This window comes from Aedes albopictus, chromosome 1 (assembly GCF_035046485.1).
Source record: "Aedes albopictus strain Foshan chromosome 1, AalbF5, whole genome shotgun sequence".
Lineage (NCBI taxonomy): Eukaryota > Metazoa > Arthropoda > Insecta > Diptera > Culicidae > Aedes > Aedes albopictus.
In genome coordinates, this window is record NC_085136.1 from 96,343,525 (window position 1) to 96,371,434 (window position 27,910).

General features: G+C 39.0%; 2 protein-coding genes across 3 annotated transcripts in view; both read right to left on the reverse strand.

Annotated features, from left to right (window-relative positions):
- Positions 1–27,910, reverse strand: part of LOC109398423 (transmembrane protein fend) — a 711,615-nt gene that overhangs the window by 488,051 nt on the left and 195,654 nt on the right. For both annotated transcript variants that reach the window (XR_009996118.1, XM_062845064.1), the window contains exon 2: positions 5,080–5,127. Coding sequence is in view for 1 of the 2 variants with exons in the window: in XM_062845064.1 (XP_062701048.1) it covers positions 5,080–5,127 (48 nt within the window). In the remaining variant the exon portion in view is untranslated. The remainder of the gene's footprint in view (positions 1–5,079; positions 5,128–27,910) is intronic.
- Positions 19,835–27,898, reverse strand: LOC134285061 (uncharacterized). Its single transcript, XM_062845063.1, has 2 exons — positions 24,412–27,898; positions 19,835–23,591 (listed from the first exon to the last, which is right to left on the reverse strand). The coding sequence occupies exon 1, from the start codon at positions 27,531–27,533 to the stop codon at positions 26,355–26,357; it is 1,179 nt and encodes a 392-aa protein (XP_062701047.1). The 5' UTR covers positions 27,534–27,898; the 3' UTR covers positions 19,835–23,591; positions 24,412–26,354.

Sequence of the window (27,910 nt, forward strand, 5' to 3'; positions counted from 1 at the left end):
AGCAATTCGCTCGTTAAAGTGAGCTTTTACTCTCTCAGGCGTAATATTTCTGCGAAAATTGGTTTTAATAGTTCCGTCGATTTTTGGGGGTTTGGCCGTCCAACTTCGTGGTCCCATTCGGTAAAGGCCGGCCACCGGTGGAAGCTGTACTTCGGCCACCGATTCTAATGCCAAGTTTGCTTGCTTAGCTAGGAAGCAGACCGGCCTTGAAAGTTGTTGTTCGTTTCGATAAATCAAAAACTAAATCACTTTCGATCTGTTTCCCTCAAATACAGTTCAGTGTGTACTCCGAAACACCACACACAACAACCCTATTTTCGAGCACTCTGTTTGTTCTCCGGTTGTTGTTTGCACTCCAGCCATCGCACCGTCTTCATCCACTTCATCATCACCCACCCAGTCCCCAGTACTTCGGTGTTCTTCGTTAGCTAACTCGGCAAAACAGAGACAGCACGGGTGGACCTACTTATATCTCTTCTAATGGGATTGTGTCGGTCGGTTTGCGTCAACCGGGTTGTTTTCTTCGATCTGCATCGGTTCTCTGAAGAATTTGGAAAAATTTCCGGATTCAACACACTTGAACGGAGAAACAACATGAAAAACAAAAACAACTCACTCGACTATCGACGAACTTGAAGGCTGCCGCGGAAGCGGCAGGCAGGGCACCTAACCACACACACCAAACTGTCCAAATGTGTGCCGTCAGGGCACACATATGCTGGCTGGCTGCCTGGCGATTCTCGCATTTTGTTTGTGGGGAGACTTTCTCAAGATGGTTGGTTGCAGACTAACAACGTTGTCGTCATCGTCGTCGACGACCGACGGCGACGACGTCGGGAGAGCAAATATTGAACTTTTCCCAAAAAGCTAAGATAGGTACTCTAAACAACCGGGCGCGGGCGAATGAAGCCAATACCGGGCCGGAATGCAACCTACCTAGGCAACGATGGCACTGGTTGGATGAATGGCCGCAATGGAATGGCGAAGGTGGCTTCTTTTTCGGATCTTTTGGGCAACGGGCCAAGACCGATGAAAGAAACCTTCTCTACTGCAGTTCTATTTGAAGGTGAGGACGATGCACTAAAATCGATTGGGACGAGATGGTTGATGTCATGTCATTGGATTTTACGAGTTCACGAGCTTATTAACAATAATCTGGATACCTGCTCAGGATTTTCCTAGATAGAAGCTCGAGCAGGATTCGATTGGAGTTCTAAGTAAGGATTCCGTTGAAATCCTAGTCATCTAGTGCTATAAAATGTTTGTTAGGTTTTCTCTGGAATCCTAGTCAGGATTCCCCCAAAATCCATGTCAGGATTCCGCTTTAATCCTAGTCAGGATTCCGCTCTAATCCCAGTCAGGATTCCTCTGGAATCCCAGTCAGGATTCCTCTGGAATCCCAGTCAGGATTCCTCTGGAGTCCCTGTCAGGATTCCTCTTGAATCATAGACAGGATTCCTCTGGAATCCTAGTCAGGATTCCTCTGGAATCCTAGTCAGGATTCCTCTGGAATATCTGTCAGCATTCCTCTGGAATCTCTGTCAGCATTCCTCTGGAATCTCTGTCAGCATTCCTCTGGAATCTCTGTCAGAATTCCTCTGGAATCCCTGTCAGGATTCCTCTGGAATGCCTGTCAGGATTCCTCTGGAATGCCTGTCAGGATTCCTCTGGAATCCCTGTCAGGATTCCTCTGGAATCCCTGTCAGGATTCCTCTGGAATCCCTGTCAAGATTCCTCTGGAATCCCTGTCAGGATTCCTCTGGAATCCCTGTCAGGATTCCTCTGGAATCCCTGTCAGGATTCCTCTGGAATCCCTGTCAGGATGCCTCTGGAATCCCTGTCAGGATTCCTCTGGAAACCCTGTCAGGATTCCTCTGGAAACCCTGTCAGGATTCCTCTGGAATCCCTGTCAGGATTTCTCTGGAATCCCTGTCAGGATTCCTCTGGAATCCCTGTCAGGATTCCTCTGGAATCCCTGTCAGGATTCCTCTGGAATCCCTGTCAGGATTCCTCTGGAACCCCTGTCAGGATTCCTCTGGAATTCCATGTCAGGATTCTTCTGGAATCCCAGTCAGGATCCCTTTGGAATCCCAGTCAGAATTTCCCCAGTCCTGTGGAATTTCAGTCAGGATTCCTCTGGAATCCTAGTCAAAATTCCTCTGGAATCCCTGTCAGGATTCCTCTGGAATCCCTGTCAGGATTCTTCTGGAATCCCTGTCAGGATGCCTCTGGAATCCCTGTCAGGATTCCTCTGGAAACCCTGTCAGGATTCCTCTGGAAACCCTGTCAGGATTCCTCTGGAATCCCTGTCAGGATTCCTCTGGAACCCCTGTCAGGATTCCTCTGGAATTCCATGTCAGGATTCTTCTGGAATCCCAGTCAGGATCCCTTTGGAATCCCAGTCAGGATTTCCCCAGTCCTGTGGAATTTCAGTCAGGATTCCTCTGGAATCCTAGTCAAAATTCCTCTGGAATCCCAGTCGGGGTTCCTCTGAAACCTCAGTCAGGATTTCTCTGAAATCTCTGTCAGGATTCCTCCGAATGAATGAGAAAACCGTAATCCGGGGTAACATTGATCAGAATTTTCGATCTTTCTTGAATATTTCTCTTGTTAAAGGTAATGTTACATGTTTTATATTTTTAAAACAAATACTGGCCCTCTGATTATGTATTAAGCTACTCGAAAAAGTATTGTAAAACTTATAAACATGTTTAAATAGACCTTTTAATCTAATTTTTGATTTTGTTGATTTGGGGTAACATTGATCATGTCAGTGATCAATGTTCGTTTGTGTTGAAAATACCCTTACTTACTAAATTCGGGGTCGCTGATTTCGAATATGTTGTCCAAATTCTTACAAATTACGTACTTTTCGAGTTATTTTAAGATTAAAATCCTCCAAACCGCGAATAACGCCTAGAGGTAGGCAATTGTTAAAGATTTGATAGCTTACTTTTAATAAATCGTATATTTTACTGAAAAAGAGTATTTTCATAAAAGTTTCGTTCATTAAATCCAACTCTAGGATATCATATTGACATAATACAGTGATTTCGAACCTCATATTGTATCTAGTATTCATGCCATGCATGAATGTTTGATCATGTATCTCATTGCGTTACGCAACACAGTTATGGAAAAATCGATTTATTTCAATGTTTATGAAATTCAATTTTCAAGAATTACATGTCATTGAATAGCTAAATAACAGCAGATTACGATATACCATTCGATAGCAGAAACTAATTCCATGTAAAATAGTTGTTTGAACATTTCATGAGGTCGGACAAGCCGATCATTGTTACCCCGCTGATCAATGATACCCCGGTTTACGGAACATAAAAAAGGTCTACATTATACCACATCTGTAATCGTTGTGAAACATAACGTTTATCCTCGCAGCAGTTTTTTCTCGGAACATGTACCTCCTTTTCGAGAACGAAGAGGCGGATTTGACACACCAAGTTGATTAAATTATAATTTTCACGTGATAAAACCAAACAACGATGGCAAACGTTTTACTTGCTCCATTCGCCGTCGTGTCGTCGTCACCATCCACCAGAGATGTTGATCGCTTTTCCGGGGAAATTGTTTCATCCATAAAAAGGTACCATTTCCCAAACAACTTCCAATTTTCTTTGGTCCTCCCCCACCGGCCTGCGCTGTATTGCGCTCACTTTTCCACAGGTGTTGAAGGAGGAAAACAAACGCCCCCATTTCCTCGAAGCCATGAACGCTGGTAACAAGGCTAGGTACTGCGGGTGGAAGTGTACCAACAATGTTGTATATGAGTAACGATTTTCCGCGGAAAAGAACAACATTTGTAGATTCGTGGAATACCTTTTGCTGCTGCTGCTGCAGCAGCCCACCCGGATCCGAATGCTCGTAAAAAGTAAGACCAAGTTGGGCGACGACGACGACCAGGTGGTATTGGTGCTTCTGTAGCTGCCATGAGCTGGGTGTTGAAATAAATAATACATCAGTTTAAAATATCGAATGAAATTCGCTTTGATCGTTGGCGGTGTCGTCGGTGAGGTGAGATGCCTTTGCTGCATTGCTTTCCCGAGCAGAAGAAAATAACAAAAGAATAACATATCAAGGTATTTATCATAAATACTACCATACCTTGATATGCCCTTCATTAGGTGGTAATAAGAGGCAAAATAACAAAAATGAATACCAAAATTTTGTATAAATAACACCTAGAAAATAACAAGTCTTGTTATTTCAATAATGAATGCATACCAAAAATTTCAAATGCTGTATTTGTTATTCCAAAGTTATTGAATAACAAATTAATAACATTTCTTGTTATTGAACGTTTCATTTGTTCGATGACTGCATGGTGTAATAGCAAATCTTGTTTTTCGGTTAACAACAAATACTACATTAATCAATACTACATCAATACCAAACTCTGCTCAAATATCTCCAACTGTTATTGTGATGTTCTCATAACATGTCGTAGAATAAAGCAGCAATAACAATTTTAGGTATTAGAGCACATGTTGCTCTTCGCATGGTATTTGTAAGGTATGCCCTTCTGCTCGGGTTAGTAAAAACAGGATGGCGCTAGCTGGAACTACTTACTTTTAGTCGAACGTTTTGAAACTCAAAATCTTAAAGGCATAAAATAGATTCCATTTAATCCAACGATTACCAAGCAAGTCTTCTTCAGATAGATTTCACAATAAAAAAGCGCATCTGACGATTGAGACCTGGAAACAGGCTTGTAGGTTGAAATGTTTCAATAACGAAACATTTCAGATGTTTTCTTTGAATAGCTGGACATAGCGCAAATTTGAACGCCATAAAGTAGGCATTACTCAATACATTTGGGAGAGCATGTCAACCGGGAAACTATATAGAATATCAACATTTGTTGATGTTGTGATCTTTAATAGAAACATTCCACCCTTCTCTCCCTCTTATCACTCGTTGCACCTGTGCGAGTTGGCTGTTGTCAAGTTAACCCGTAAGTCACCAAGAGTACCTATTGCTTCTCCTAGCTTGGTGGATACATGTTATAGGTATCCACTTCGAGGGGTAGGTTGTATGCTGTGGGAGATGATTTCTTACCGTTGAACAGTTCCGGCGCTGGGAACAAAGCGATTCCTTTGTGGAGTGCTGCACATGGAAAAGAGGGAAGAGAATTGAAATAAAGGAAATAAATCAGAATGTGGTTGAATATTGATGCTGCACATGCTTGAGCGCATGAGTTAGATTGGGGAAGTGGGGAGTTTGTTTAAGGAAAACGTTGCATGATTTTTCGCTACGATTTATAAAAAGCGAAATCGGAGTTTTGTTTTTCTGCTTCCAACTAGATTGAATTTTAAAATGGATTTTTTTAAAGCTGAGTTAACTAATATAAAGATCACAAGTAACATTTCTAGTCCAATTAGTTTTGGGAAGGTTTTGAGAACCGTCATAAAACCTAATACCTTTTATTTTGATTTGATGATGGTTCTAGGAACCTCTTATAGTGTATTTGACTAAAAATGCTACTTGGGATTGACACATCATTACATAGATACAGATCACATCCCATCAGGATTTTAGATGCGAAATAAATGGAGATCCACGGAGGATTCTTTTTGGTATATCTTTTGGCATTCAGTAAGATGGATCTTCTTGGGATTTCACAAAGGATCCTCAGTTCTTCCAGGATATCGAATGGAAAATCCACCAGGAGTTCACCGGAGATTGCCCCAAAATTTCTTTGGGATTTTCATTAGAATTCCCACCACAAATCTCTCCATGAGCTTCCTCTGAGATTTCTGTAGAATTTTCTTCCAAAAATTTGTTTGGATTCCTAGTTAGTAGATTTCTCTTAAAGTTCCTTTCGGAGTTTCAAAAAGCTTTTTCTGGACCCAGATGCTCATTTTCTGATATTCATAGGGGGTTTCTTTAAATGTTTCTACGAGAATCATTCCAAGATTTTTTCGAGAGCCTTCAACGAGTAGTTTTTCATAGCATCCTTTCAGGAGACTTTGGGATTTTATTGGGAAATCGTCCCGGAATTTTTCCTTGAATTCCTTCTATGATGCCAGCGGGAGATCCTTCATGAATTCATCAATTACTTTGTTCTAATATTTCCACAAATTGTATTATGCTGGATTCTATCCAAAACGTTGTTTGGTAGATTTGCAATTGGATTCCAACCACGAGTTTGGGAATCTAGGAATCTCCCAAGACTGCTTTCTGGTAATTTCCCGGAGTTCGGGGTTTTCCCTGAACTTCTTTTAAGGAATCCTCTAAGAGTTCCATCTGGAAACTTTCTTGGAGCTCATGTTTGAATTCCTTCAAGAATTTATTTTTCTGGGAATCCTCCAGCAATATCTGCTGAAGTTCCTCCAGAAGTTTATTTCTGGCATCATCGAGGAATTCTTTGTGGGAATCCTCCAGGAGTTACTTTTGTAGTTCTTCCTGAAGTTCCTTCTGGAATCTTCTATGAGTTTATTTTTTCGAATACTGCTTGATTTCCTCCTGGGTAATGAGGGACTTGCAGGAGTTATTTCTTGTAATCCACCCTGTAATCCACCAGTTCTTCAGAAGTCTCTAGAGAAATCCACAAAACAAATTCCTGAAATGAATTCCCAGAAGGAGTTCTTAGAGCACTTGACTCCTGTAGGAATTTTTGATTACCTTAATTTCAAGAATGCATCCATAAAAAAAAGTTTGCAGAAGGCAGCCGTGTAGGAAATTTTAGAAGAATTCCCGAAAGGAGCTTCTGCAGAAATTTCCGGCATAACCCAAGAGGAGGTTCTAAAGCAATTCCCAAACAGAACTCCTAGACGAATAACCAGAAGGAGTTCCCACGGGTATTCCTGAAGTTATCCATAGATGGAATTCCTGGAACAATCTCCAAATGAAAATCTGTAAAAAATCTCTAGCAGGAATTTCTGGACAAATTCCTAGGTGGAATTCCTGGTAGAATCGTCAGACGGAGTTCTTTCAGGAATTATTTCTGGATGAATTTTCAATAAGAACTCCTAGAAGAATTCCTAGAGGTTTTCCCATGAGTATTTTTTGAAGGAATCCCAATTGAAGGATTTGCGATTTCAGGAGGAATTCCGAAAAGGTGATGTGATATTCTTGGAGTAATCCAACGAATCAATTTGACATGAGTCCTATTTTTGGAAATTTTTGCTTCTATTTCACACCAATAGACTTAAGTTGTTTTTACACAACTAGATAATGTACGTTTCTCACCGAGCACGAAAGTTTCAGTCAATTGACTTGGTTATAAAGGGTGATACGGTCAAAATTTGGTCACACAATTTGTTTCATAACTTGAGACTGCGTACACCAATACAGCTGATTTTTGGACCAGTAATGGTACATTATATGTAGTTTATACCATAAAATTTTCAACAAAATCGGTTTAGTATTTGCGGAGATATTGTGAATCCTGAAAACTGCAATTTTTAAATTTTGTACAAAGAGGATTAAAAAATAAGAACACATTTTTACTCTTATATTTATAGAGCCAGAAATACTGAACCAATTTCAATGAAAATTTTTCTGTATGTTAAGTATACATATCAAAATGTTGTGTAAAAATTTCATTCAATTTGATCCAGCCGTTACAAAGTAATATTTGTTTAGGTGGTCAAATTTTGTCAAATTTTGTCAAGTCAAGTCAAATTTTGGTCACACAATTTTTTTCATAACTTTAGATTGCGTACACCAAAACAGCTGATTTTTGGATCAGTAATGGTACATTATATGTAGCTTGTACCATAAAATTTTCATCAAAATCGGTCTAGTATTTGCGGAGATATTGTTGAACCCTCAGATCTGCAATTTTAAAATTTTGTGCAAAGAGGATTCACACATTTTTACTGTTTTATTTATAGAGCTAGAGATACTTAACCGATTTCAATGAAAATTTTTCTGTGTGTGAAGTATGCATATCAAAATGTTGTGTAAAAATTTCATTCAATTTGATCCAGCCGTTACAGAGTTATATTTGCTTAAGTGGCACCCGGTCAGTATTTTTCATATTCAAACTGCTACAACTTTGAAAGTATTCATACAAAACGGCTCAAAATTTTACTAAGAACATATTTTCATAATAGTACTATACTGTAAAGATTTGATAAAAATCGGAGCAGTATTGGTAGTTCTATAATCAAAATTGTGCTTTACTGACCTTGAATTTCCGAAAATTTACTATGGAGCGCCATTGTACAAAATTTTAAAAAGGTAGGTCGATGGTTTTATCTATATATCAACCAATACTCAATCGATTTTGATGAAAATTTTATGGTATAAGCTACATATAATGTAGCATTACTGGTCCAAAAATCAGCTGTTTTGGTGTACGCAGTCTAAAGTAATGAAAAAAATTGTGTGACCAAATTTTGACCGTATCACCCTTTAAGCGAAAATTGCCTGCAAGAATTTCTGGAGGAATCCCTGAAGAAGTTTCTATAAACATTCCTGTTCCTGAACTTCCCAATGGAATCCTTGAAGAAATTTTAGAAGGAATCCTAGTCTAGTCTAGTCTAGTCTACACATACACAGCCATTCATGAGGAAATTTTAGAAGGAATTCTTGTGAAAATTTAAGAAGAAACCCCTAGAATTTTTGATTTTATCCTAGAAAGAATTTCCGAAAACCCTATCAGAATTACTTGAAAAAATGAAGGAATGCCCTATTTAATTCCTGCATGCATTTCTGTGGGCCATATAGCCGACCATGCTGAGGGTGACGGGTTCGATTCCCGGTCGGTCCAGGATCTTTTCTTAAAAGAAAATCTCCTTGACTTCCTTGGGCATAGAGTATCTTCGTGCCTGCCACACGATATACGCATGCAAAATGGTCATTGGCAGAGGAAGCTCTCTGTTAATAACTGTGGAAGTGCTCATAGAACACTAAGCTGAGAAGCAGGCTTTGTCCCAATGAGGACGTAACGCCAAGAAGAGAGAGAGAGAGAGAGAGAGAGAGAGAGAGAGAGAGAGAGAGAGAGAGAGAGAGAGAGAGAGAGAGAGAGAGAGAGAGAGAGAGAGAGAGAGAGAGAGAGAGAGAGAGAGAGAGAGAGAGAGAGAGAGAGAGAGAGAGAGAGAGAGAGAGAGAGAGAGAGAGAGAGAGAGATGCATTTCTGAAGGAATTTATGGAAGAACTTTTCGAGGAAACTGGGCATGGCGTTTTGAAAGAATCTTTGGTACATTTTATTACGAAATCCTTAAACAAATTTCTGAAAAAGATTTTAATTACTGGTATCAGATCAGAAGGCCGGCTCCAGAGGCACGTTATCCTCCATTTGGGACATTTGTGCCATCGCCATACATATGAGCCTATTTCATCATTTACCTGAGGGAGAATGGGACAAGGGATGGGAATTCGGAAAGGGAAAGGTGATGAAATAGGAAGGGGTGCCCTAGAAGAGGGAATGAACGCATAAGCGCAACGAGAGCTCATAGCTCATACCACAACGGGGTTAATCAGTGCCCTGAAAAGGACACTGTAAAACGCATAAGCGTAAAAAGAGCCTATAGCTCATTGGAGGTAGCTTGCGACGTCATGCGACTTTCAATATGACATAGAAAGGCACGCCATCAAAAGCATCCTCAATATTCAAGAAATCACCCAAGCAAAAACTACGTTTGAGCGAGTGCTTTCTTGAAAACGTATACAACTTTATGTAAAAGAGTCACTGTGGACATCCCAAATTGGGAGACATGTGAGTTCACATGAACAGGCATGTTAGCAAGACGAACATCACAGATGTGATAATCGACAATGCGTTTCGAGCATTTCAGAAAGAACGACGTAACCAGATCAATCTGGAACTTATTCCTTCTTTATACAACGCACGCACCCTTTCGGGATAAAACTACAGAGTAATTTCATGCCATGAAAATACCCAATAGAAAACTACAAGAGTTCAAAACATGTTTGAAAAACTCAAATCCCTCTGGAGAAAAATAGGATAAAGCCCCATTTGCTCCAGGAGATTTGAAGTAAGGAGAGCTTTTTAGTGCTCACTAAATCGATTCTATAGCTACAATCCTCGGGGTAGAAGCTAAAGATTCGTAGCTATACAAAAGACTGGTTTATCCGAAGATATTTAGAGCTTGAACAGGTCCGAGTTCCATTCAGGAATACCTCTTGCGGTCCGCACAGACCGCCGAGGGCAAGCTTCTTTCAAAGCAGTAGCTATGGTATACCACAATGAAGGGCGTTGTAATAACAAAACCATAATGAAACTCTCTTGGAGTAGCAATGGAAGCGAGTTATCCATAAAATGTGATCGCAACCAATTATTACAGGTTCCCTAGCTTGTTGAGCAGGGACGCCTGAATACGCAAAGTTTGCGAAGGAACACTCCAAAGTGCGAAAAGGTCAAATGGAGAGTCCTCATCTGGCGCATGCCAATCAGTCAACTCATGACAAATTCTGCTCATGCAGAGTTGGGTTAGGTGCAATTCTATGTTAAGTTAACCATGAACTGTACTACCTAAGTATTCCATCAAACTGAATCATCTCAAATCAATGTCTGAGCTACTTCAGATGCCAAATATTAGCGAAAAGATGCTGAAAACAAGAGCTTGCTTGAAGGCATCCATAAGGAAAGGTTGAAACATACTGTTAACGTTATTCTAAAATAGAGCATGCTCGAGGCACAACAGTTCATCTATAATGAAAAAAGCAAAGCTGGGTTCACAAGGTAACCTAAACAGAAGTTACCCTACGAAAATGAACTTTTTTATGTAGATCCACTTGGGCTACATACGCTTTTTACGCTGAAAATTGATCTGAGGTTTCCTTGCCGTAGCCACTACCCAAACTAGACAGGATTACACTCTTCACAATCACAGCACAAAAAGGAAACATCAACGACGAACCAAATCGTGGTCAATTGAAAAACGCCAATGGCGAAAACGCATTAAGCGAACCCATATAGGCAGTAATGTAAGCTAATTAACAACATTTGAATAACCCCGCCCTTATTTAGCCTCAAATTTGAGACTTAAGAAGGGCAACTGATTATCTCGGAGAAACGCAAGGTCCACTGCACCATTGCTCCGGTTAGCGCAGTAAGGGCGTAATACTGTGGAGGACGCCCTAATTCTCCACAGGCTCCGTTTGTGGTTAGGTTTTTATTAGACCCCCCTAACCATTCATTCTTTGGCACGGTAAGCATAAAGCCGCATAACACCATGAATTAGGGGTCACCTGTTTAGTGGACTCTTACCACTGGATCAGGCGGTCCGTAGTGTTATTCTTAGCCAATTGAGACAACTGCTACCGACACTACACAGCTATCTAGGCTGATCGGGAAAAGAAGTTAACATTGATGGTCAACTTCCAAACGAACCCAAACAGCCGGTAACATTTATTACGAAATTTATTACGAAATTACGAAATTTATTACGAAATCCTTAAACAAATTTCTGAAAAAGATTTTAATTACTGAGTTTCTTAAAGAATTCTGGAAGTGCTTTTTTAAAGAAGCCAAACAGAATCCGAGACAATCCATGATTTTTTTTCTAGTGGAGTTCATGGAGTAATTCATCACGAGGAATCCCTCGAGGCATTTTCGATGGAAACATTGGTGGAACTACTGAAGAATTTCATCACAGAATTTCTTAGGCGATCCATGGAACATTTTTAAAATAAATCCCTGGAGAATTTGCTGAAGGAATCCGTGTAGGATATTCCAGAGGCAATTCCTGAATATGTATGTTACAAACTCTTTAAAGTTGTTTCTGTAGAAATTTCTGGAGGAATTTCTGAAGTAATCGCTGAAAGAATTTCTACATGAATCATTTAGGAGATTTCTGGTTCGCAGGAGGAATATGTGAAGAAGGAACTTTCAAGAGAAACTTCCGTGACATTTTTATTTTAAAATTCCTTCTAAAATAAAAGTGCCATGGAAAATTAAAAAAAAGTTCCTGGAAGATTTTCTTCAGTGATCCATATGAGACTTTCTACAGAAATCCCTACAGAAGTATCTTCAAGAATCTAAAGAGACAATATTGGAAAAACGTATTAAGTGTGTTCCTAAAAATCATCTAAAAAATGCCTGGAGACATTTGCGGAAAAAAAATCTGAAGGAATCCATGAAAACATTTTTTGATTGAATACCTGAGATAGTTTTCAAACAAAATCCTTGGAGATACCTTTAAAGGAATTTCTGAAAGGTTTTTTTTTCTAAAATCCCCTTGAAAATCTCTAGGATTCATGGAATATATTCCAATGGAGTCCTTGAACGAATTTGTAAAGATACCTCTAGTAAAATTTCTCAACGAGTCCTTGGAAAAATTTCTGAAGAAATTTGTAGATGCATATTTGACGGATTTCCTGGAGAAATATTCCTTGAGGGAGTTTCTGATGAAACTCTGAAGGAACTTCTGACAAAATACGGACAATTTTGTGGAAAAGTCTCAATTTTTTCTAAAGAAAGCCGGGGAGCAGTTTGTGGAAGAATCCATGGAAGATTTTCCAAAAGAATTCTTGAAGTAATTTCTGGAGAAATATCTTAGGGATTTTCTTAACGAATTCCTGAAGCAATTTCTGAAGGAAATTTTTAAGGTGTTTCTTAATGAGCCACTAAAGCAAATCCTTAAGGAATCCCTAGAAATCTTTCTGAAAGAATCTATGGTGGGAGTTTTAAAGGAATTATTGGAAGATTTTCTTAAGGAAAAATTTTGGCAGGAATTCTGAGTTTCCAACTATCTGAAGGAATTGCTGAAGGAATCTATATATGATTATCCAAAATCATCTCCAGAGGTTTTCTGAAAGTTTTCATGGAGTTTGGAGTCATGGGCTTCTGGAAGAAATTTCGGGAGGAATCCCTAATAGACTTCCTGTAACAAATTGTGAATCATTTCCTGAAAGAAACTTAAAAGGAATGGCGGAAATTATTTTTGGAGGAGTTCTCAATTTATTCAGGAAATCGGGTGACAAAGTGTATTATAGGCAGGTTTGTTCTCTTCGTCATGAGGGGTCAGCCAACTTGCCTGACAGTTGGTCATATAATTCAGATTGATTGGGAAAGATTTGAGCCCAATATTTAGTTCAATAGGTTAAAAAAAACATGGCGAAGAGAACAAAACAGCCGAAAAGTTGTCCTACATTCCTCAATAATAACTGGGAAAATTCCTGAAGGAATTCGTCGAAGGTTTCCTGAAAGATTTTTTGAAGAAGTTTTAGAGGGACTTCTCAAAGGGGCTGTTCATTAATTACAAAACTATTAATGGGGGAGAGCAGGGACGAAATCTTACGCGCCATATAAAAATACTTGGGTCCTCATACGAAAAAAATCTAACAAGGGGGTGTCGAAAAATCGTGAAAATTCCCTTGCATAATAAATGGACAACTACAAAGTAACAAAGGATGAATTTGAAATTCTCAAAGCCCTTTGCAGCCGGAGGGGTTAATATGACCCCGGCGATGGAACCGAGCATAACAAACGTGTGCGACACCAGCGGGGTTGCGACAGCAGCGGCAAATAATCCATTTCCGAAGAGTTAAATAATACCTGAGGAAATGTTTAAAGAATCAATTGAATAGAAACCCATACTAAAACTGGATGACTATCTAAAAGCCTCTATGGAGAAGTTTGTAAAGGAATCCAACATAGATTTTCTAGAGGAGCGCTTGAGGAAATTTTGTAGCATTTCAAGAAATCCCTCAATAAACTTTTAAAAGAAACCTAAATCAATTATATGAAAATGATTTTTCTTTAAATCTGTGAAAGAAATAGTTGAGGAATCCACGGAATATTCAGCTAAGGTATCTTCGGAGAATGATGATTAACCTGGGCTTGTTAGGGGAATATCTGTAAATAAAAAGATAATCGCGTTAAGTACCGTTTCTTTGAATTCCACTAAGAATTTGCATCCTTTGACAGATACGTATTTCGACCTCAACTGTAAGGTCGTCTTCAGTGTCTTGTACTTGAGTCAAGTACAAGACACTGAAGACGACCTTACAGTTGAGGTCGAAATACGTATCTGTCAAAAGATGCAAATTCTTAGTGGAATTCAAAGGAACATTTTTTTTTGTCTGTATTAACGAGATTTTTAACCCTAGGCTAGTTCATCTCGGGACCCACGTTTTACTTCCCTTCCGAAAGAAGAACCCACTTTTTTGTGAGTATGTCGGGAGTGGGATTCGATCCTAGGTCCTCGGCGTGATAGTCAAGTGTTCTAACCACCACACCAGGTCCGCTCCAATTCAAAGGAACAGTACTTAACGCGATTTTCTTTTTATTTATCTTCGGAGAAGTTTCTCGAAGAACTCCTGAAAAATTCCCAAGAGGAGTTGCTGAAAGCTGCCTGAAAACTACTCTGGAGAAATTTATGTAGAAGTTCGTAGGAAATCTCTTGAATAAATCCATGAAGGGATTTCCGAAGAAATCCATTCAAGCTTTCTAAAGGAATTCTTTCGATAAATTTCTGAAAGAATCTCTAGAATAATTACTGAAGGAATCCCTGGAAATGATTTTGAAAGCATGGTTGAAGGAATTTGTAGAGAAATTCCTGGAGACATCCTGGAGCTAATTTTCGCGGGAAGCCCTGGAGATATTTTCTGACGGAGTTATTGTATTTTTGGAAAGAACCCCCGGAAATAATTCCGAAGTTATATAGGGTTTTCCAAACAAACAATTAAAAAAAATTCTGAAGGAATCACTTCACGATTTTCCAGAATTCTGAAAGAAATTCTAATATCGCAGCAATATTTTTACAGTATGAAATAAGAAGAGTAAGTAGAAAACTTCTAGTTTGGAAGAATTTATGAAGAAAACTTTGTTGAAATTTCTGAAGAAATCCTTGGAATACTGAAGAAATCTCTGGTTATATTTCTGAAGGAATTAGGAAGGAAATTTGAGTACAAATTTGTGGAGGGATTCAAAAATTGAAAAGAAATCTGCAGTTGAATTCCTGCAAAAATCGTACGACAAATTCTTAAATAATTCCTGGAAGAATTTCTGAAGAAGTCTAAAAGAAACTCCTGAAGAAATCAAAGGAAGAATTTCTGAAAAAAACTCAAAGAGAAATACCAGAAGAATCCCTTGACAAAAGGAAGAGACAAGAAATGAAGAATACAACAACAAAGTTACCTAAAGTTCTGCTCAAACAACATGAAATTAGGCAAGTAATCAGAATACCCACGCTTTTAATGTAAAAACGGAGAATTTATCATAAAATCAGCTTATAACTTATAATCCAGTACTTCATTGGTTGTGACCCATTTATGGACGAATCCATGGACGTATTTCTTTCAAGAGAAATCCTTGGAGGAATATTAGGAGAAACAAATGGCTGAACATCTGCGAATATTCCTAGAAAAATCTACTGAGAAATTGTTCATTTTTTGGATAAATTTCTGAAAAAAGCAATGGGGAAATTTGTGAAATTATTCTTGGGAGAAATCCTGGAAGTACATATTTCTGAGAAAATAATGAAACTGGAACATCTTGAGGACTTCCTGAGATAATCTACCTAAGAATCTCTGGAGGAATTCCTGAAGACATTCATTAAGGAATTTCCGACGGAATCTCTGATGGAAGTCCTGGACAAACTCATGAAAAAGTCTCTATTGAACTTCTGGAAAAGTTATAAAGAAATCCACTTAGGAGCTTTCGGACTAATTCTTTGAAAAATCTACCTGTGAATACAAAAATTGAAAGAATCCCGTGAGAAATTTCTGAAGGAATCCTTGAAGGATTTTCGAAGAAAATTTCCGAAACATTTCCGAAACAATTTCTTGAAATTTCATAAATAAATTCCTTGATGAATTTCTAATGCAGTATAGCAGTTTTGGAAGGAGTTCATGGAAAGTTTTCTAGATTAACTAATCTTAGAAAAATATCATACAAGTGTTCGTGGAGACATTTTCTAAAGAAATGAAAGAAGGAACACACAAGATATTCTTCAGTAGATCGGCTCGAGAGGCACATTCCCCTCCATTTGCAAAAAAAATGTGGCAGATGTTCTTAGAGAATACCTTCAAATTTTTTAAAGGAATACGTGAAAGATTTTCCTAGAGGAATCTCTAAGGGATTTTTGAAAGGTATCTATGTAGAAATTCCTAAAACAATTCATAGAAGATTTTCTAACGATGTTCTTGGAGAATTTTTTTAAAGGAATCTCTACAGAAATATATGATGCAATACGAAGAGACCTTTCTAAAGCTATCCAAGCAGCAAATTTCAGAAGAAACCTTAACGATTTTCTGAAAATATGAATAAAGATATTAGGATAAGAATTTCTCGAGGAATATTTGGAAAAAAAATCAAAAGAATCCCTGGATGAATTTTTGAAAAAAATAAAAAGTTAGAAGATTTACTGAAAAGTCCCCGAAAGAAATTCAGAAGATATCTCTGAAGGATTGAAGAATTTGTGTTAAAAATTCTGTAAAAATCTGTGAATGAATTTTCGAATAAATTCATGAAAAAAAAGTTAAGCAAATTAGGCAGAATTTTCTAAAATAAATCAGGAAGAATCCCTGGATGAATTTATGAAAAAAATCCTGAAGAAAACTTTGCGGTTGAATTCACGAAAAATGCTTATTTAAGAATCCGTGAAGGAATTTCTGAAGGAATGTTTGAAGAGAAGTTTCCAAAGAAATCCATGGAGGAATGTTCTAAAGTATTTATGGAAAGTTGTTTGATAAATCCGCTGCAGAATTTCGGAAGGATTTAAAAAAGAAATCTTTGGAAATATTTTTGAAAAAAAAAATAAAATTTCAGAATAGTCCAGATGAATTTCTTAAGGAGTCTTTGGTTGAAATTCGGTAAGAATTTGGTTTAAAAATTTGGATGAAGTTTTTAATTTATTCATGGAGAATTTGAAAGAATTTTGATTTTGATTTCTCAGTGAGTAACTTGGTGTCACGCAGATGACGCCGTACCAACGAACACACTTTTTTTTAAGAAAACCAGCTATGTTTCTCTTGCACTTGTCGGGCTCGCTTCCCTCATTAACTGAAAAAGTGATCCATCAATTCTCTGAGAAATTCGAATAGTTCTGATTCATTAAAGAATAGCAACAAAATTGAGGTCATCTGTGCGTATGATTTGGAGTGCTTCAAATTAATAACAGTATTTTGTGTACGTGTACTATAGTACTTACCAGGTGAATGCTTTGACATTTATACAAAAGTTTCCTAAAAGTTAAGCATCCGTCAACAATGCCATGCAAAGCTTCATGAAATCCTATGCAAACACCGTACGGGATTACTTTCATTTTTTTCGACATTCACATACGCTTAGGCACCATACCCAACAAAAAAATAGCACCATCCATGAAATGAAATAAAATAAATTTCATCCAACACATAAATGCATAAATTTCCACCTTTCCACCGTACGACGGCGATACCTTCCACACTGCTACTCCCAAATGGATCCATCTCGCCCCTATCGTGATTCCTGTCCATGTCCAGCACTTGCAGCTACTGCGAGAGGGATTTTCCTCTGACTACTGCTGGTACTGGTCTGGTCTGGTCGGTCGGTGGGCATTGTATCCCAAAGCGTCAGGCTGAAAGTTGAAATGTGTATTTTCCAGCTCGTTTAGACGGTGGCGCAAGACCGTCCGTCCGGCTCAGCTCAGCTCAGCTATCCAACGGACCAACATGTGGCGCGGGATTAAAAGTATAAGTTGGATTGCCGCGCTACTAGACTGGGCTGGGACTCTGAGAAGGTCCTAGGTGGGTAGCCATCACATGCTTGGGGTAATGGGGTACGGGGGAGGAGAAAAAAAGAAAAGGGAAAAGTTGGACGCCCCGAGGTATGTTTGCACTTGCAAGGCATACCAGCAGCGACCACCAGTTAGTGAAGCCAGCCACCACCGCACCAACCAGCAAGAACGAATCGGAACGGAAAGGGATGAGTTTTTAAATAGCAGACCACTATTTTGCTCGTTTTCCACGTGTTTAGACTGACGGAGTAGCGGATCTAGTGTGTGTGTGTATGTGTGTGTGTGTATGTGCGGTATGTCCCCGGGAAGGATTTAAAGAGGGCCTTTTTTCGGTCTACGGCGGCGGCGGCGACGACGACGGTGGAAAAGCCACAAAACGGTGAAATATATGGTTGCGATTTGAAAAGCTTCCTGAATGGGTTGTCTTATCCGGAATAATATATGTTTAGCGGAGGGGTTGGCATGTTTGGGGCATTTGATCCCAAAGAGTCTATGTTTTCTGGTAGCGTGAGATGAAATCAGGTGAATGGTAATCAAAAATTCCAGAAAAAAAAATCTTCTTGGGGGATGGAAACGACTGTCAAAGGTTGAATGCGACTTCTAGCAGAAATGTAAAATGTTTGCTTTTTATTAGGTTTTAAGCAATGACATATACCCAACATTGTAATGGTGTACATTAATTCGAATAGCAGAAATACGTTTCACACGTTCTGGAGTGCCGTAAGCGGCAAGATTGGGGCCGAGGAACGAAATATTGAAACATGGATGCTAAATGCTTGATTAGTGGTGGTACTTTTTATGTGAATGGCAAATTTCCGGTGAAGAAAGATACCAGAGGCAAGTTCCTCTCCATTTGAAAAGTAACACCATTTGTCGATTAGCGGCAGAGCTGACATGGTAATTTTAGAGCTGGTTACTCATGGTTAACAAATCAGCACCCCTATACTGATTCACCCCCATGGAATGGATAATGCACCTAATACATATTGTTTGGATAACTTTCCGAATCCTGACGATAGCATTTTAGTTAAAAAATTATGTTTAATGAAACTAAATTTTCTCCAAAGCTACCTCCAGAAAAGTCACCAGATAAACGTTAAGGGATTTTTCAAGATATCGATATTTTTCTGTAATTTTATCAGAAAAAGATTCGTGCTAGAATTTCTTGAATGTATTTCTTTGAAATTTCTCCAGTGGCTGTTTTAGGAATTTAACATGGAATTTCCTCTGGAATTTATTTAGGAGTTTCCAAAAAAATACTAAAAAGATTCTTCTATGAACTAGTCCTCGATTTTCTCCAGGTACTTCTCCAGAGATTCCTCCAAAAATGCAATACCAGTGGTAATTCCTTCACAGTTTTATAAAAGAATTCATCGAGAGATTCTAAGAGGAATTTCTCTAGAGAGTTTTGCAGCAGTTCCTGAAAAATTCCTTAAGAAAATCAGATTTTTTTTTCATAAAAACCTTTAGAAATTCTTGTTGGAATTCCTCCAGAGCTTCTTACAGAAATTGCTTATTCTATTCCTCCAGGGATACCTTTACAAATTTTCTCCATGAATTATACCTTGGCATTTCTGCATGTTTTTTTTTCTAGAAAATTCTCAAGAGCCTCTTTAGAAGTTCTTATAGAAATCCTCCAAGAATTATTTCATGAATTAATTTCTTCTAGAATATCCTCAGCAATCATTCCTGTGGTTCTTCAGGAATATTCTCTTAGTAATTGCATTAGAAATTACAACAAGATTTATTCTCGCAAATTTCTTCAGAAAATTTCAAAGACTTTATAAGAACATTTGATGAGGATGAAACGAATGCCACAATAATGGTAAAATGTTGTTAATAAATACACCCGATTCTTTTTTGCACGGTTGATGCGTACCGTACAAAAAAAAATTGGTTCAAAATTCGGAAAACCGTGCAATAAAAAATAATATGATTTCTCGACGAATCATGCAAAAATAAAAGTTTGATTTTTTTTGTATGGAATTTTTTTTTTGCACGGCCGTGCAAATTAAGAATCGGGTATAGTAATAATAATAATTTGATGAGGGTCTTGCAGTTCACTGAACACCTGAACCATTCAGTAATTCCTTCAGGATTTGCTCCATTAATATATTCTAATATTTCTGCAAGCTTTCCTTCATACACTTTTAGAAAAGTTCCTGATATTATTTTTCTATACAAATTTGTTCGACAAAGAAACTATACAAATCATTTTTTTTTCAAAAGTTTTTCAAAAATTCTTTCAGACATTGTTTATTGAACGTTCGTTTTTAAGTTTCTATACAAATTCTTTCAGGAAGCCCTTCAAAAGATTTCATAAGGATTACTTCTTGCATTCCTCCAGAGATTACTTCAGTGACTGCTTCAGAGAATTTCGTCGAGGAAGCTTGAAGGAAGATTGAAGAATTTTCTTGCTGAAATTCTTGAAGAAAACCCTAAAATACAGGAGAAAATTTCTGGAACTTCTTCTGAAGTATTTTCTAAAGAAATTTTAAAATAAATTTCTGTATAAATTCTGAAATAAACCTTGACGGTAGTTCTGGAGAAATTTCCAGTAAATTACCTTCAAGAACTCCTGAAGGCATTCTTGAAAGAATCCCAGGAGGAATTTGTGTGTAACACAATGAAGATTTTGAATAAAAAACCTAAAAATCTGAATAAATTCCTGGAGGAACTCCCTAAATGACGTTTGCTGAAACACTTGAAGAATTTTTCGAGAAATTAAAACACATACTTGGAGAAGTCCTCTTATAAAACTTATCGATGATTTTCAGAAATTTCTCGTAGATTAGTGTTTCTTCTTCCAAAAATCTTAAGATAAGGTACCCCGGGGCAAGTGGGACCTAAAAAAGTGCTAGTTTGATTTTTTTATGGCAAAAAATTCTGAACATAAATAATTTTATAATTTCAAAGGTTCTAAAAGACATTGTTGGTATATTTCTTCATATTAACGGGCATTAAAACTGTTTCAAATTTTTTAAATTCTATATATCATGCATATAAAGAAAAGTGTAGCAGATCTTCCTATACTCCGTTTCACGGGGCAAGTGGGACCTATTCGGAATTGTTGTACATATGACTTAATATAGTTGCTGCTGGTAAGGTAGCATAAGTATAAATATCTCATACGATTAACTTTGTTCAGAAATTTGTGTTGGAAGAGTTTTGTGGTACCTTGCATAAATTACGTAACACATATAATAACGAATTACTGAGAGAAAAAGTTGATTTAACTCTAGCAGCTCGTGCAAACCCTATTGATTTTTTTTACACAAAAAGCACCATAAAGTTAAATGACGGAAGATTTCGAAACTTGCTTTTCATATTACATAGTTGATGAATCTCACCAAAAGATTTTTCAAGATTTACAGATGTTATGTTTTCCCATACATAATTTTACGACCATTAAAGATTTTTAAAGATTTTTCAAATCATTTGAATAGGTCGTTTTCCTATTTTTTTATACATTATAGACGGTTCCTTAACACTCAGAAAAACTTATTTTGCAGTGAAAAAATAATGGAATGATAGACAAACATGTGAAAAATAGATGGTTTCGAAAAAAAAATACCCGAGACTTCACCAATTTAAATAATAGCTTCATCATCAAAATAGAAGTAATTAAGTATATTTCAACGCCTGATTATGTAAGACACCGATTTTTACTTCAGTTTTGTGTAAATTTCGACTTAAGCTGAAGAAAGTTAGAACAAACTATGAAATTGCGTTTGTTTGTTTGTTTACTCTTATAGGTCTCACTTGCCCCAGATGCTGAAACGTACTGGGATAAGTGAGAGCAGTTAACTAAAGGTAATAAATGAAAATAAGTTACCTCTTTTTCGCTTGAAATAATTTGCAAGCACTCCAAATATTATCCTGAAACTGGAAAAGTTTGACTTTATTTGTTATTCTTTTTTTAAACGACGAATGTAGTAGAGTACGTTAATCTCACTTAGTGAATTGAAAATGATATATGAACAACAATAACATATATGGTCTCTTTATGCTGGAAACAATAACAATTTTTGTATTCAAAGTATCTGTTGGTGTGGTACCTATGTTTTCCACGAAGAACGTTTGCATTAAAAATAGATAATAATAAAAATAATAGCTGTAGGTCTCACTTGCCCCGGATTCTCACTTGCCCCGGGGTACCTTACATATAGAAATACATCTGTATAGATTCCAGGATAAAAATCTGTGGAAATTAAAAAAAATCTGAGAAAATATTTTTGAATATATTTTTGAAAGATTTCCTCCTTGAAGAAAATCCTCTAGATGTTTGTGCAAAAAACATGGAGGCGCACGCGAAGAAACTCATTGAAAAATCTCCGTACGAATATCTAAGGAAATTTACATTGCAATCCATAGACAAATTCCTTAATAAATCGTTAGAAGATTTCCCGAAGAAATCGCTGAAAAATTTTCTGATGGAATAGAAGAAAGAATTTCTGAAGTTATTTCTGGCGGAATCTCAGAGAGAATTTACGGAAAACATCCTAATTAATTTATTTTAAAGGGAATTAAGACATTAATATTAAGAAACCCCAGGATAAATTCCAGGAGGCTGTTTTGAAGATCGATTTCTCAAAAAATTCATGGAAGATTTTTGAACGAATGCCTTCAAAATTTCTGAAGCATCTACTGGAGAAATTTCTGTGAGAAGCTCTAGAGATTTTTCTGATGGAATTAGTGGATAATTTTCTGAAAGGGATACATGGTAGGTTTTTCAAAAGAATTCATGGAGCACTTTCAAAAAGAATGCATGGAAGTTTTTATAAAGGAGTTATTGGTTTATTTTTATTTAAGAATCTCTACGGAGCATCGGAGGAATTTCTAAATTCTCAGATAAATTCCTTGAAGCTTTTCTTAAAGATTTCTTGGTAAATTTTCTGAGGAAATCTATAGATGCTCTTCTGAATGAACTACACGAAACATTTTTGGACGTATTTGTTCCGACAGGATCACACTGGAACCGGATTTCGGATACGGCACTGAACTCGACCCGCGATTAAGGAATTAAAAGCACTTTATTGTGTACTAATAAAAACTGGGCCGGTACAACCGAATTGAATTTATTGGTTCTTCAAAACGGTCGCGGTAGAACGATAGGTGCACGCGCACGGGCGATCTGTGGGTAACTGGTCTATATTGCATTACAATGGATAGCTTGAACCTGCATCTAATGAGATGTAGGTTGATCGGGAGACAAGAGATACTGAGAGAGATTCTCTCATGTGGATTGTATGCTGCTTAGGGTGATACAATTCATTTGCGTACAAACATACCGCCCACCTTGGAATCAAAGTGATTTCAAAAACACTATTGCCTAGACTGAATCTTATGCTACACTGACTGCTGTTACTAATCAAGGGATGACGCCAGCGGTACGAAACCGACGACTGCTATTCTTCTGTTGAAGCTAACTGCCAATGACTGTCGACTCGATGACGATGGCTTCGGATGTTCGACGACTGCTCTACTGCGAAGACTGCTAGGGTAAATGATGATGGTTGGACCAGTCCTAAAACTGATCGTGGTTGGACCAATTTGGAAATTAGTCGATTATGCCAGCTTTTTCTTAAAAACTTGAAGTAATATCTCACTAATGTCAAAAAATAACTTTTTATTCATTCAATACACTTTGATTTTTTGTTAATTTACCTTCAAATCTGTTCAAAAATGTATGTTTTAGAAAGCCTCACTCTAAGTAGAGTGGGGACACCAAAATAACGAATTTTGTACCCTCAATAAAATGAATATTCTGTAACAAATCTATGAACTTTATGCATTTTACTATTGCGAAAACATGTGAAATTTACGTTAGGAAATTATTATTTCATAGCTTTCGTATAAAAAATCCCTTTAATTAGCGATATCAATTAAACTGATTATGATCATGATTGGTCCTACGAATAATTCTGGTTGGACCTAACAATAGAAGTACAAGTATAGAACGCTAGAGGCGCTATTTCTCCATACATAGGCTGTGACTGGGATGTTTTAATCACAGTAACCCTGATTTTCCAACAATGCGATGCAGCGGTACTTAAAGTGTCAATCATATTGTTTTTATTTTGAAACGGAAAGAGTGGATACGTGAAGTAAACCCGTAAAACTGCAATGATGAGGTAGGTTCTGACCTGTTCTGACGCCGTTTTGCTCTGTCCCGTTTTCTTTCAAAGATTGGATTAATTAATGAGCTGCCATTTTCAAACAAACAGGCTGGAGGATTACAACTGCATGATGAATAGACGATTTTGCCGCACGAAATGCAGTTCTTAATGTTTTAAGTTAAAACTTTTAACCAGAAACTCTACTCTACCGGCAAACCTTAGGATAACAGCGCGATAGTGGAATAAGTGGTACATGGATTTACTCGAGGTTCTCGTACTTTTACTAGAGCCCTGACGCGGTAAACAATCCTGGTCCACTGGACGATAATGGTGCATTGCATTACCTCATCATCGAGTGTAATGATTTATGCGTAGCATGGCTGCCAGTTACCAATACAGGTGATTTCTCCAGGAAATCCGGAACAAATTGCACACACCTTGCTCTCATCTCATAAAAACACAACCGACAGAATCGTAACAGTAAATAGGTATTCGTGTTTGTTTTTGGAGACAGATTGCTTTGATCAAAATCCAACAAATTTGACACTTTGAGTACCATATCCAAGACACACACCTACTAGATGTTAGTCACAAGGGTTGAAGCGACATTAGAAGTCTAATATATGTCTATTGACCTAACCGTTACCATGTTGGTTGCTAGGATTAGCTCTGTTTATTTACTTTTTTCACGCGTACTTACATTACGTATAATGGAGAGTTTCAGTGCGTTGTAGGCTCTAATATCGAAATAAAGGCTGCAGTTGAAATACAACGCGAGAGGTTAAAATTCGGGAACTATTCAACTAACCAGTCAGTGCGTGTTAGAGACTTGGAGGGCCAATCGTTACGTGATTCGAGGGCCAATCGATCCGGTGACCGATTTGCCACTGATTGAAGTTCATCGACGTTGTTGTCTCGTGAAATAAAGCACCATCCACAGATATTGGTCGGAAACTGGTGCGTTTGAGCGGCATTACCACCCAGGGCAGTTTAAACGTCGAGCCCGCGGATGTCTGAGGGATGACCAAGCTGCCAAAGGCTTCAACATGGAGGAGCCGTTGATGGCCTATCAGTCAAACTGGGCAGCCGATTCACATATGACTTCAGATCGGGAACAGTCTTTGTAAATGTCTTTTTGGAATTTGTATAATTTAATTTGTATAATTTGTATAATTTAATCTTGTGAACTGGTTCCTTAAAATAAACATACATAAAATATTATGGATTTGTTCTGTTTTCCTTCATATGAGTATAGTTACCACCCTGATAATCCCTCTAACACTCGTACCATTTGATTCATAATCGACGCGACTCCAAAGATAATAAATCATGCTCGCGCTCTAAAAACTGCTCACAAGTTTTAAAAATTTGCATTACAAGTCTGTATAGCTTTTTGTTTTATTAATATGTGATGGCTTTTTGAACAAACTATTTCTCCCAGTAGGTCCAACCATCATCGGACTTCTGGTCCAACCATGATCAGCGTTGGTCCAACTAAGATGAAAATTTACTGCTTGAATAAAACTATTTTTATGGACTTTTTTAAAGTAAATTTATGTTTTCTCGGGCTTTTCACAAACTAGAAGAGTAGATCTTTCCATCAGTACCAAAATTAGCATATTAAAATATTATAATAATAGGGAAAACTTGACTTGAATTTTGGTTTCGTGTTGAAACACCCCAAATTGGTCCAACCATCATCATTTACCCTACTGTTCCTTCTACGGTTCTGCCAACACGGATGCACTTGATGGACGGGATGATTCACTCGGATGACCGAACACGAATCCGTTGGACGGTTGTCCCACAGACGGATCGCCGGAAATCCCACGGACGGATATTCGATTGTCCCACGGCCGGATGCCGCGGATTTACGATGGGAAAGCTATCCTGAAAGATGAGAGGGTGCTTTTTCATCTATATAACCCAAACCAAAATAGACTTCCCTGGAGCGGAGGCCTCCTGGCCTCCGCGGGCGCCGAAGCACCAACGATGTCCCGGATGAACGATCGAACGTTGATACGCCGATGATGTCCAGGTTGACAGACTAAACGGATGATGGAGTCCACGGTCCACAGGCAAGCAAACGGAAAAACTATCTGGAAAATGAGAGGGTGCTTTTTCACCTATATAACCCAAGCATAAAATGACTTGCCTGAAGCGGAGGCCTCCTGGCCTCCGCGGGTGCCAAAGCACCGACGATGTCCCGGTCGCGCAATGGTGAAGCTTCAGTAGGGCGGACGATGCAGACGCATTCTACGTTGACGAGCCGATGAAGCGGTCGCCGGCGGATCTAGAGGTGCCATGGATACTCCTTCACCACGAACGCATGGATGCAACGCCTCTGCTACCTTGGCAAATGGAAATGGCGACATAATCGGGAACGCTTCAAAATGACGGACAGGATGGCACCGTGGACTTCACACATGCAGAACGATACAATTGTGGCTGGCCACTGAATGACCAACAGGTGACGAATGGGATACTGATTTTGTAGACCTCAAGTGGTTCCGGTAGGCAGGAATTTGGAACGAGTTGGCAGTTCAAAGAAGCAGTAGAATCGACGAAAGAATGCAGATTAGATCTGCTCAGACTCCAGGTTGTCGCGGATCGGAAGGACGCAAATTTTTGAAATGGTCCTCTGATACTCGCCGTCCTGGGCCTTCACAGTAACAACGCGTATGTTGCCATCTGATCCGGGGTGGATTTGAATGACGCGGCCCAATTTCCACCTTAGTGGCGGAAGCTTGTCTTCTTTGAGTAGGACTAGAGTCCCAACAGAGATGTTGTCCCGTTTCCGGGTCCATTTGGTCCGGTTGTGGAGATCGGACAGATACTGAGTGGACCACTTGGTCCAGATTTGCTGAACGTAGTCTTGCGCTTGCTGCCACATGGACAGCCGATTCCGCTGCAGATCTTCTAGAGATGGCTCTGGAACTGCTGTCAACGGTCGCTGAACCAAGAAGTGACCTGGCGTCAACGCTTCGAAGTCCGACGGATCGTTACTGACCGGCGGGAGGGGCCGAGAGTTGAGGATCGCTTCAACTTGTGGCAACACGGTGATCATCTCGTCGTACTGCAGCACACGGTCGCCGATGGTACGCTTGAAATGACCCTTGAAGGACTTCACGGCGGCCTCCCAAAGACCACCGAAGTTGGGAGATCTTGCTGGAATGAAGCGGAAATCTATGCCGTCCTCGATCGCTCCACGGACGATGGACTCCTGGAACGTTTGGTCGATGAACAACTGTCGTAGTTCATCCAGTTGGCGCTTGGCTCCAACGAAGTTTGTGGCGTTGTCGCACATGACCAGGATCGGTTTTCCTCTGCGAGCCACGAACCTTTTGAAGGCGGCAAGGAAGGCTTCGCTAGTGAGATCGCTAGCCAACTCGAGATGGACTGCCTTCGTAACGAGGCAGATGAAAATGGCGACGTAATGTTTCGTGGAAGTCGCGCGACGAACAGGGTACTTGATCCAGAACGGTCCGCAATAATCCACGCCTACTCTAAGGAATGGAGGTGCCGGAGAGACTCGTTCCGACGGAAGATCAGCCATAAGCTGGTCTAGCACCTTCGGCCTGGTTCGGAAGCAACGAACGCTTTCGTGCAATACAGAATTAGCAAGACTCCTGATGCGCGTGATCCAGAAACGCTCACGAACTGTAGACACGAGAAGCTGCAATCCGGAATGGAAGTGCTTGCAGTGGTAGTGGTGCAGGACCAACCTTGCCAGTGGATGATGGTGGCTCAAAATCATCGGATGTTTCCGACTCGCTGACACTGGCGCCTTGGCTAGTCTGCCTCCCACACAGAGGATTCCACTGTCGAGAACTGGATTCAACTTGCTTATCGAAGACGATGGACTGACTGGATTGTTCTTGTTCAACGCTGCTATCTCAGCTGGAAAGGCTTCTTGTTGCGCCAGCTGAACCAGGAATGTCAAGGCCTGCTCGTGTTCGGGGAACGTCAGAAACCCTGTGCGTCTGTCCTGTCTGTGTTGTGTGTTGTGCACGAACCGGCGGATGCCAGCCTGACTAAACTGAACAGTAGGGTGCCAATGAAAATCGAATTTTCGAATTTCAAAAATGGGTAGTGCTCATAAGTTTCGTCTCTTCAAAAAAAGTCCCCATGCAA

Coding starts and splice junctions, on each gene's coding strand:
- LOC134285061 (XM_062845063.1), bottom strand. CDS start 27,533: ATGATTTTGAGCCACCATCATCCACTGGCAAGGTTGGTCCTGCACCAC.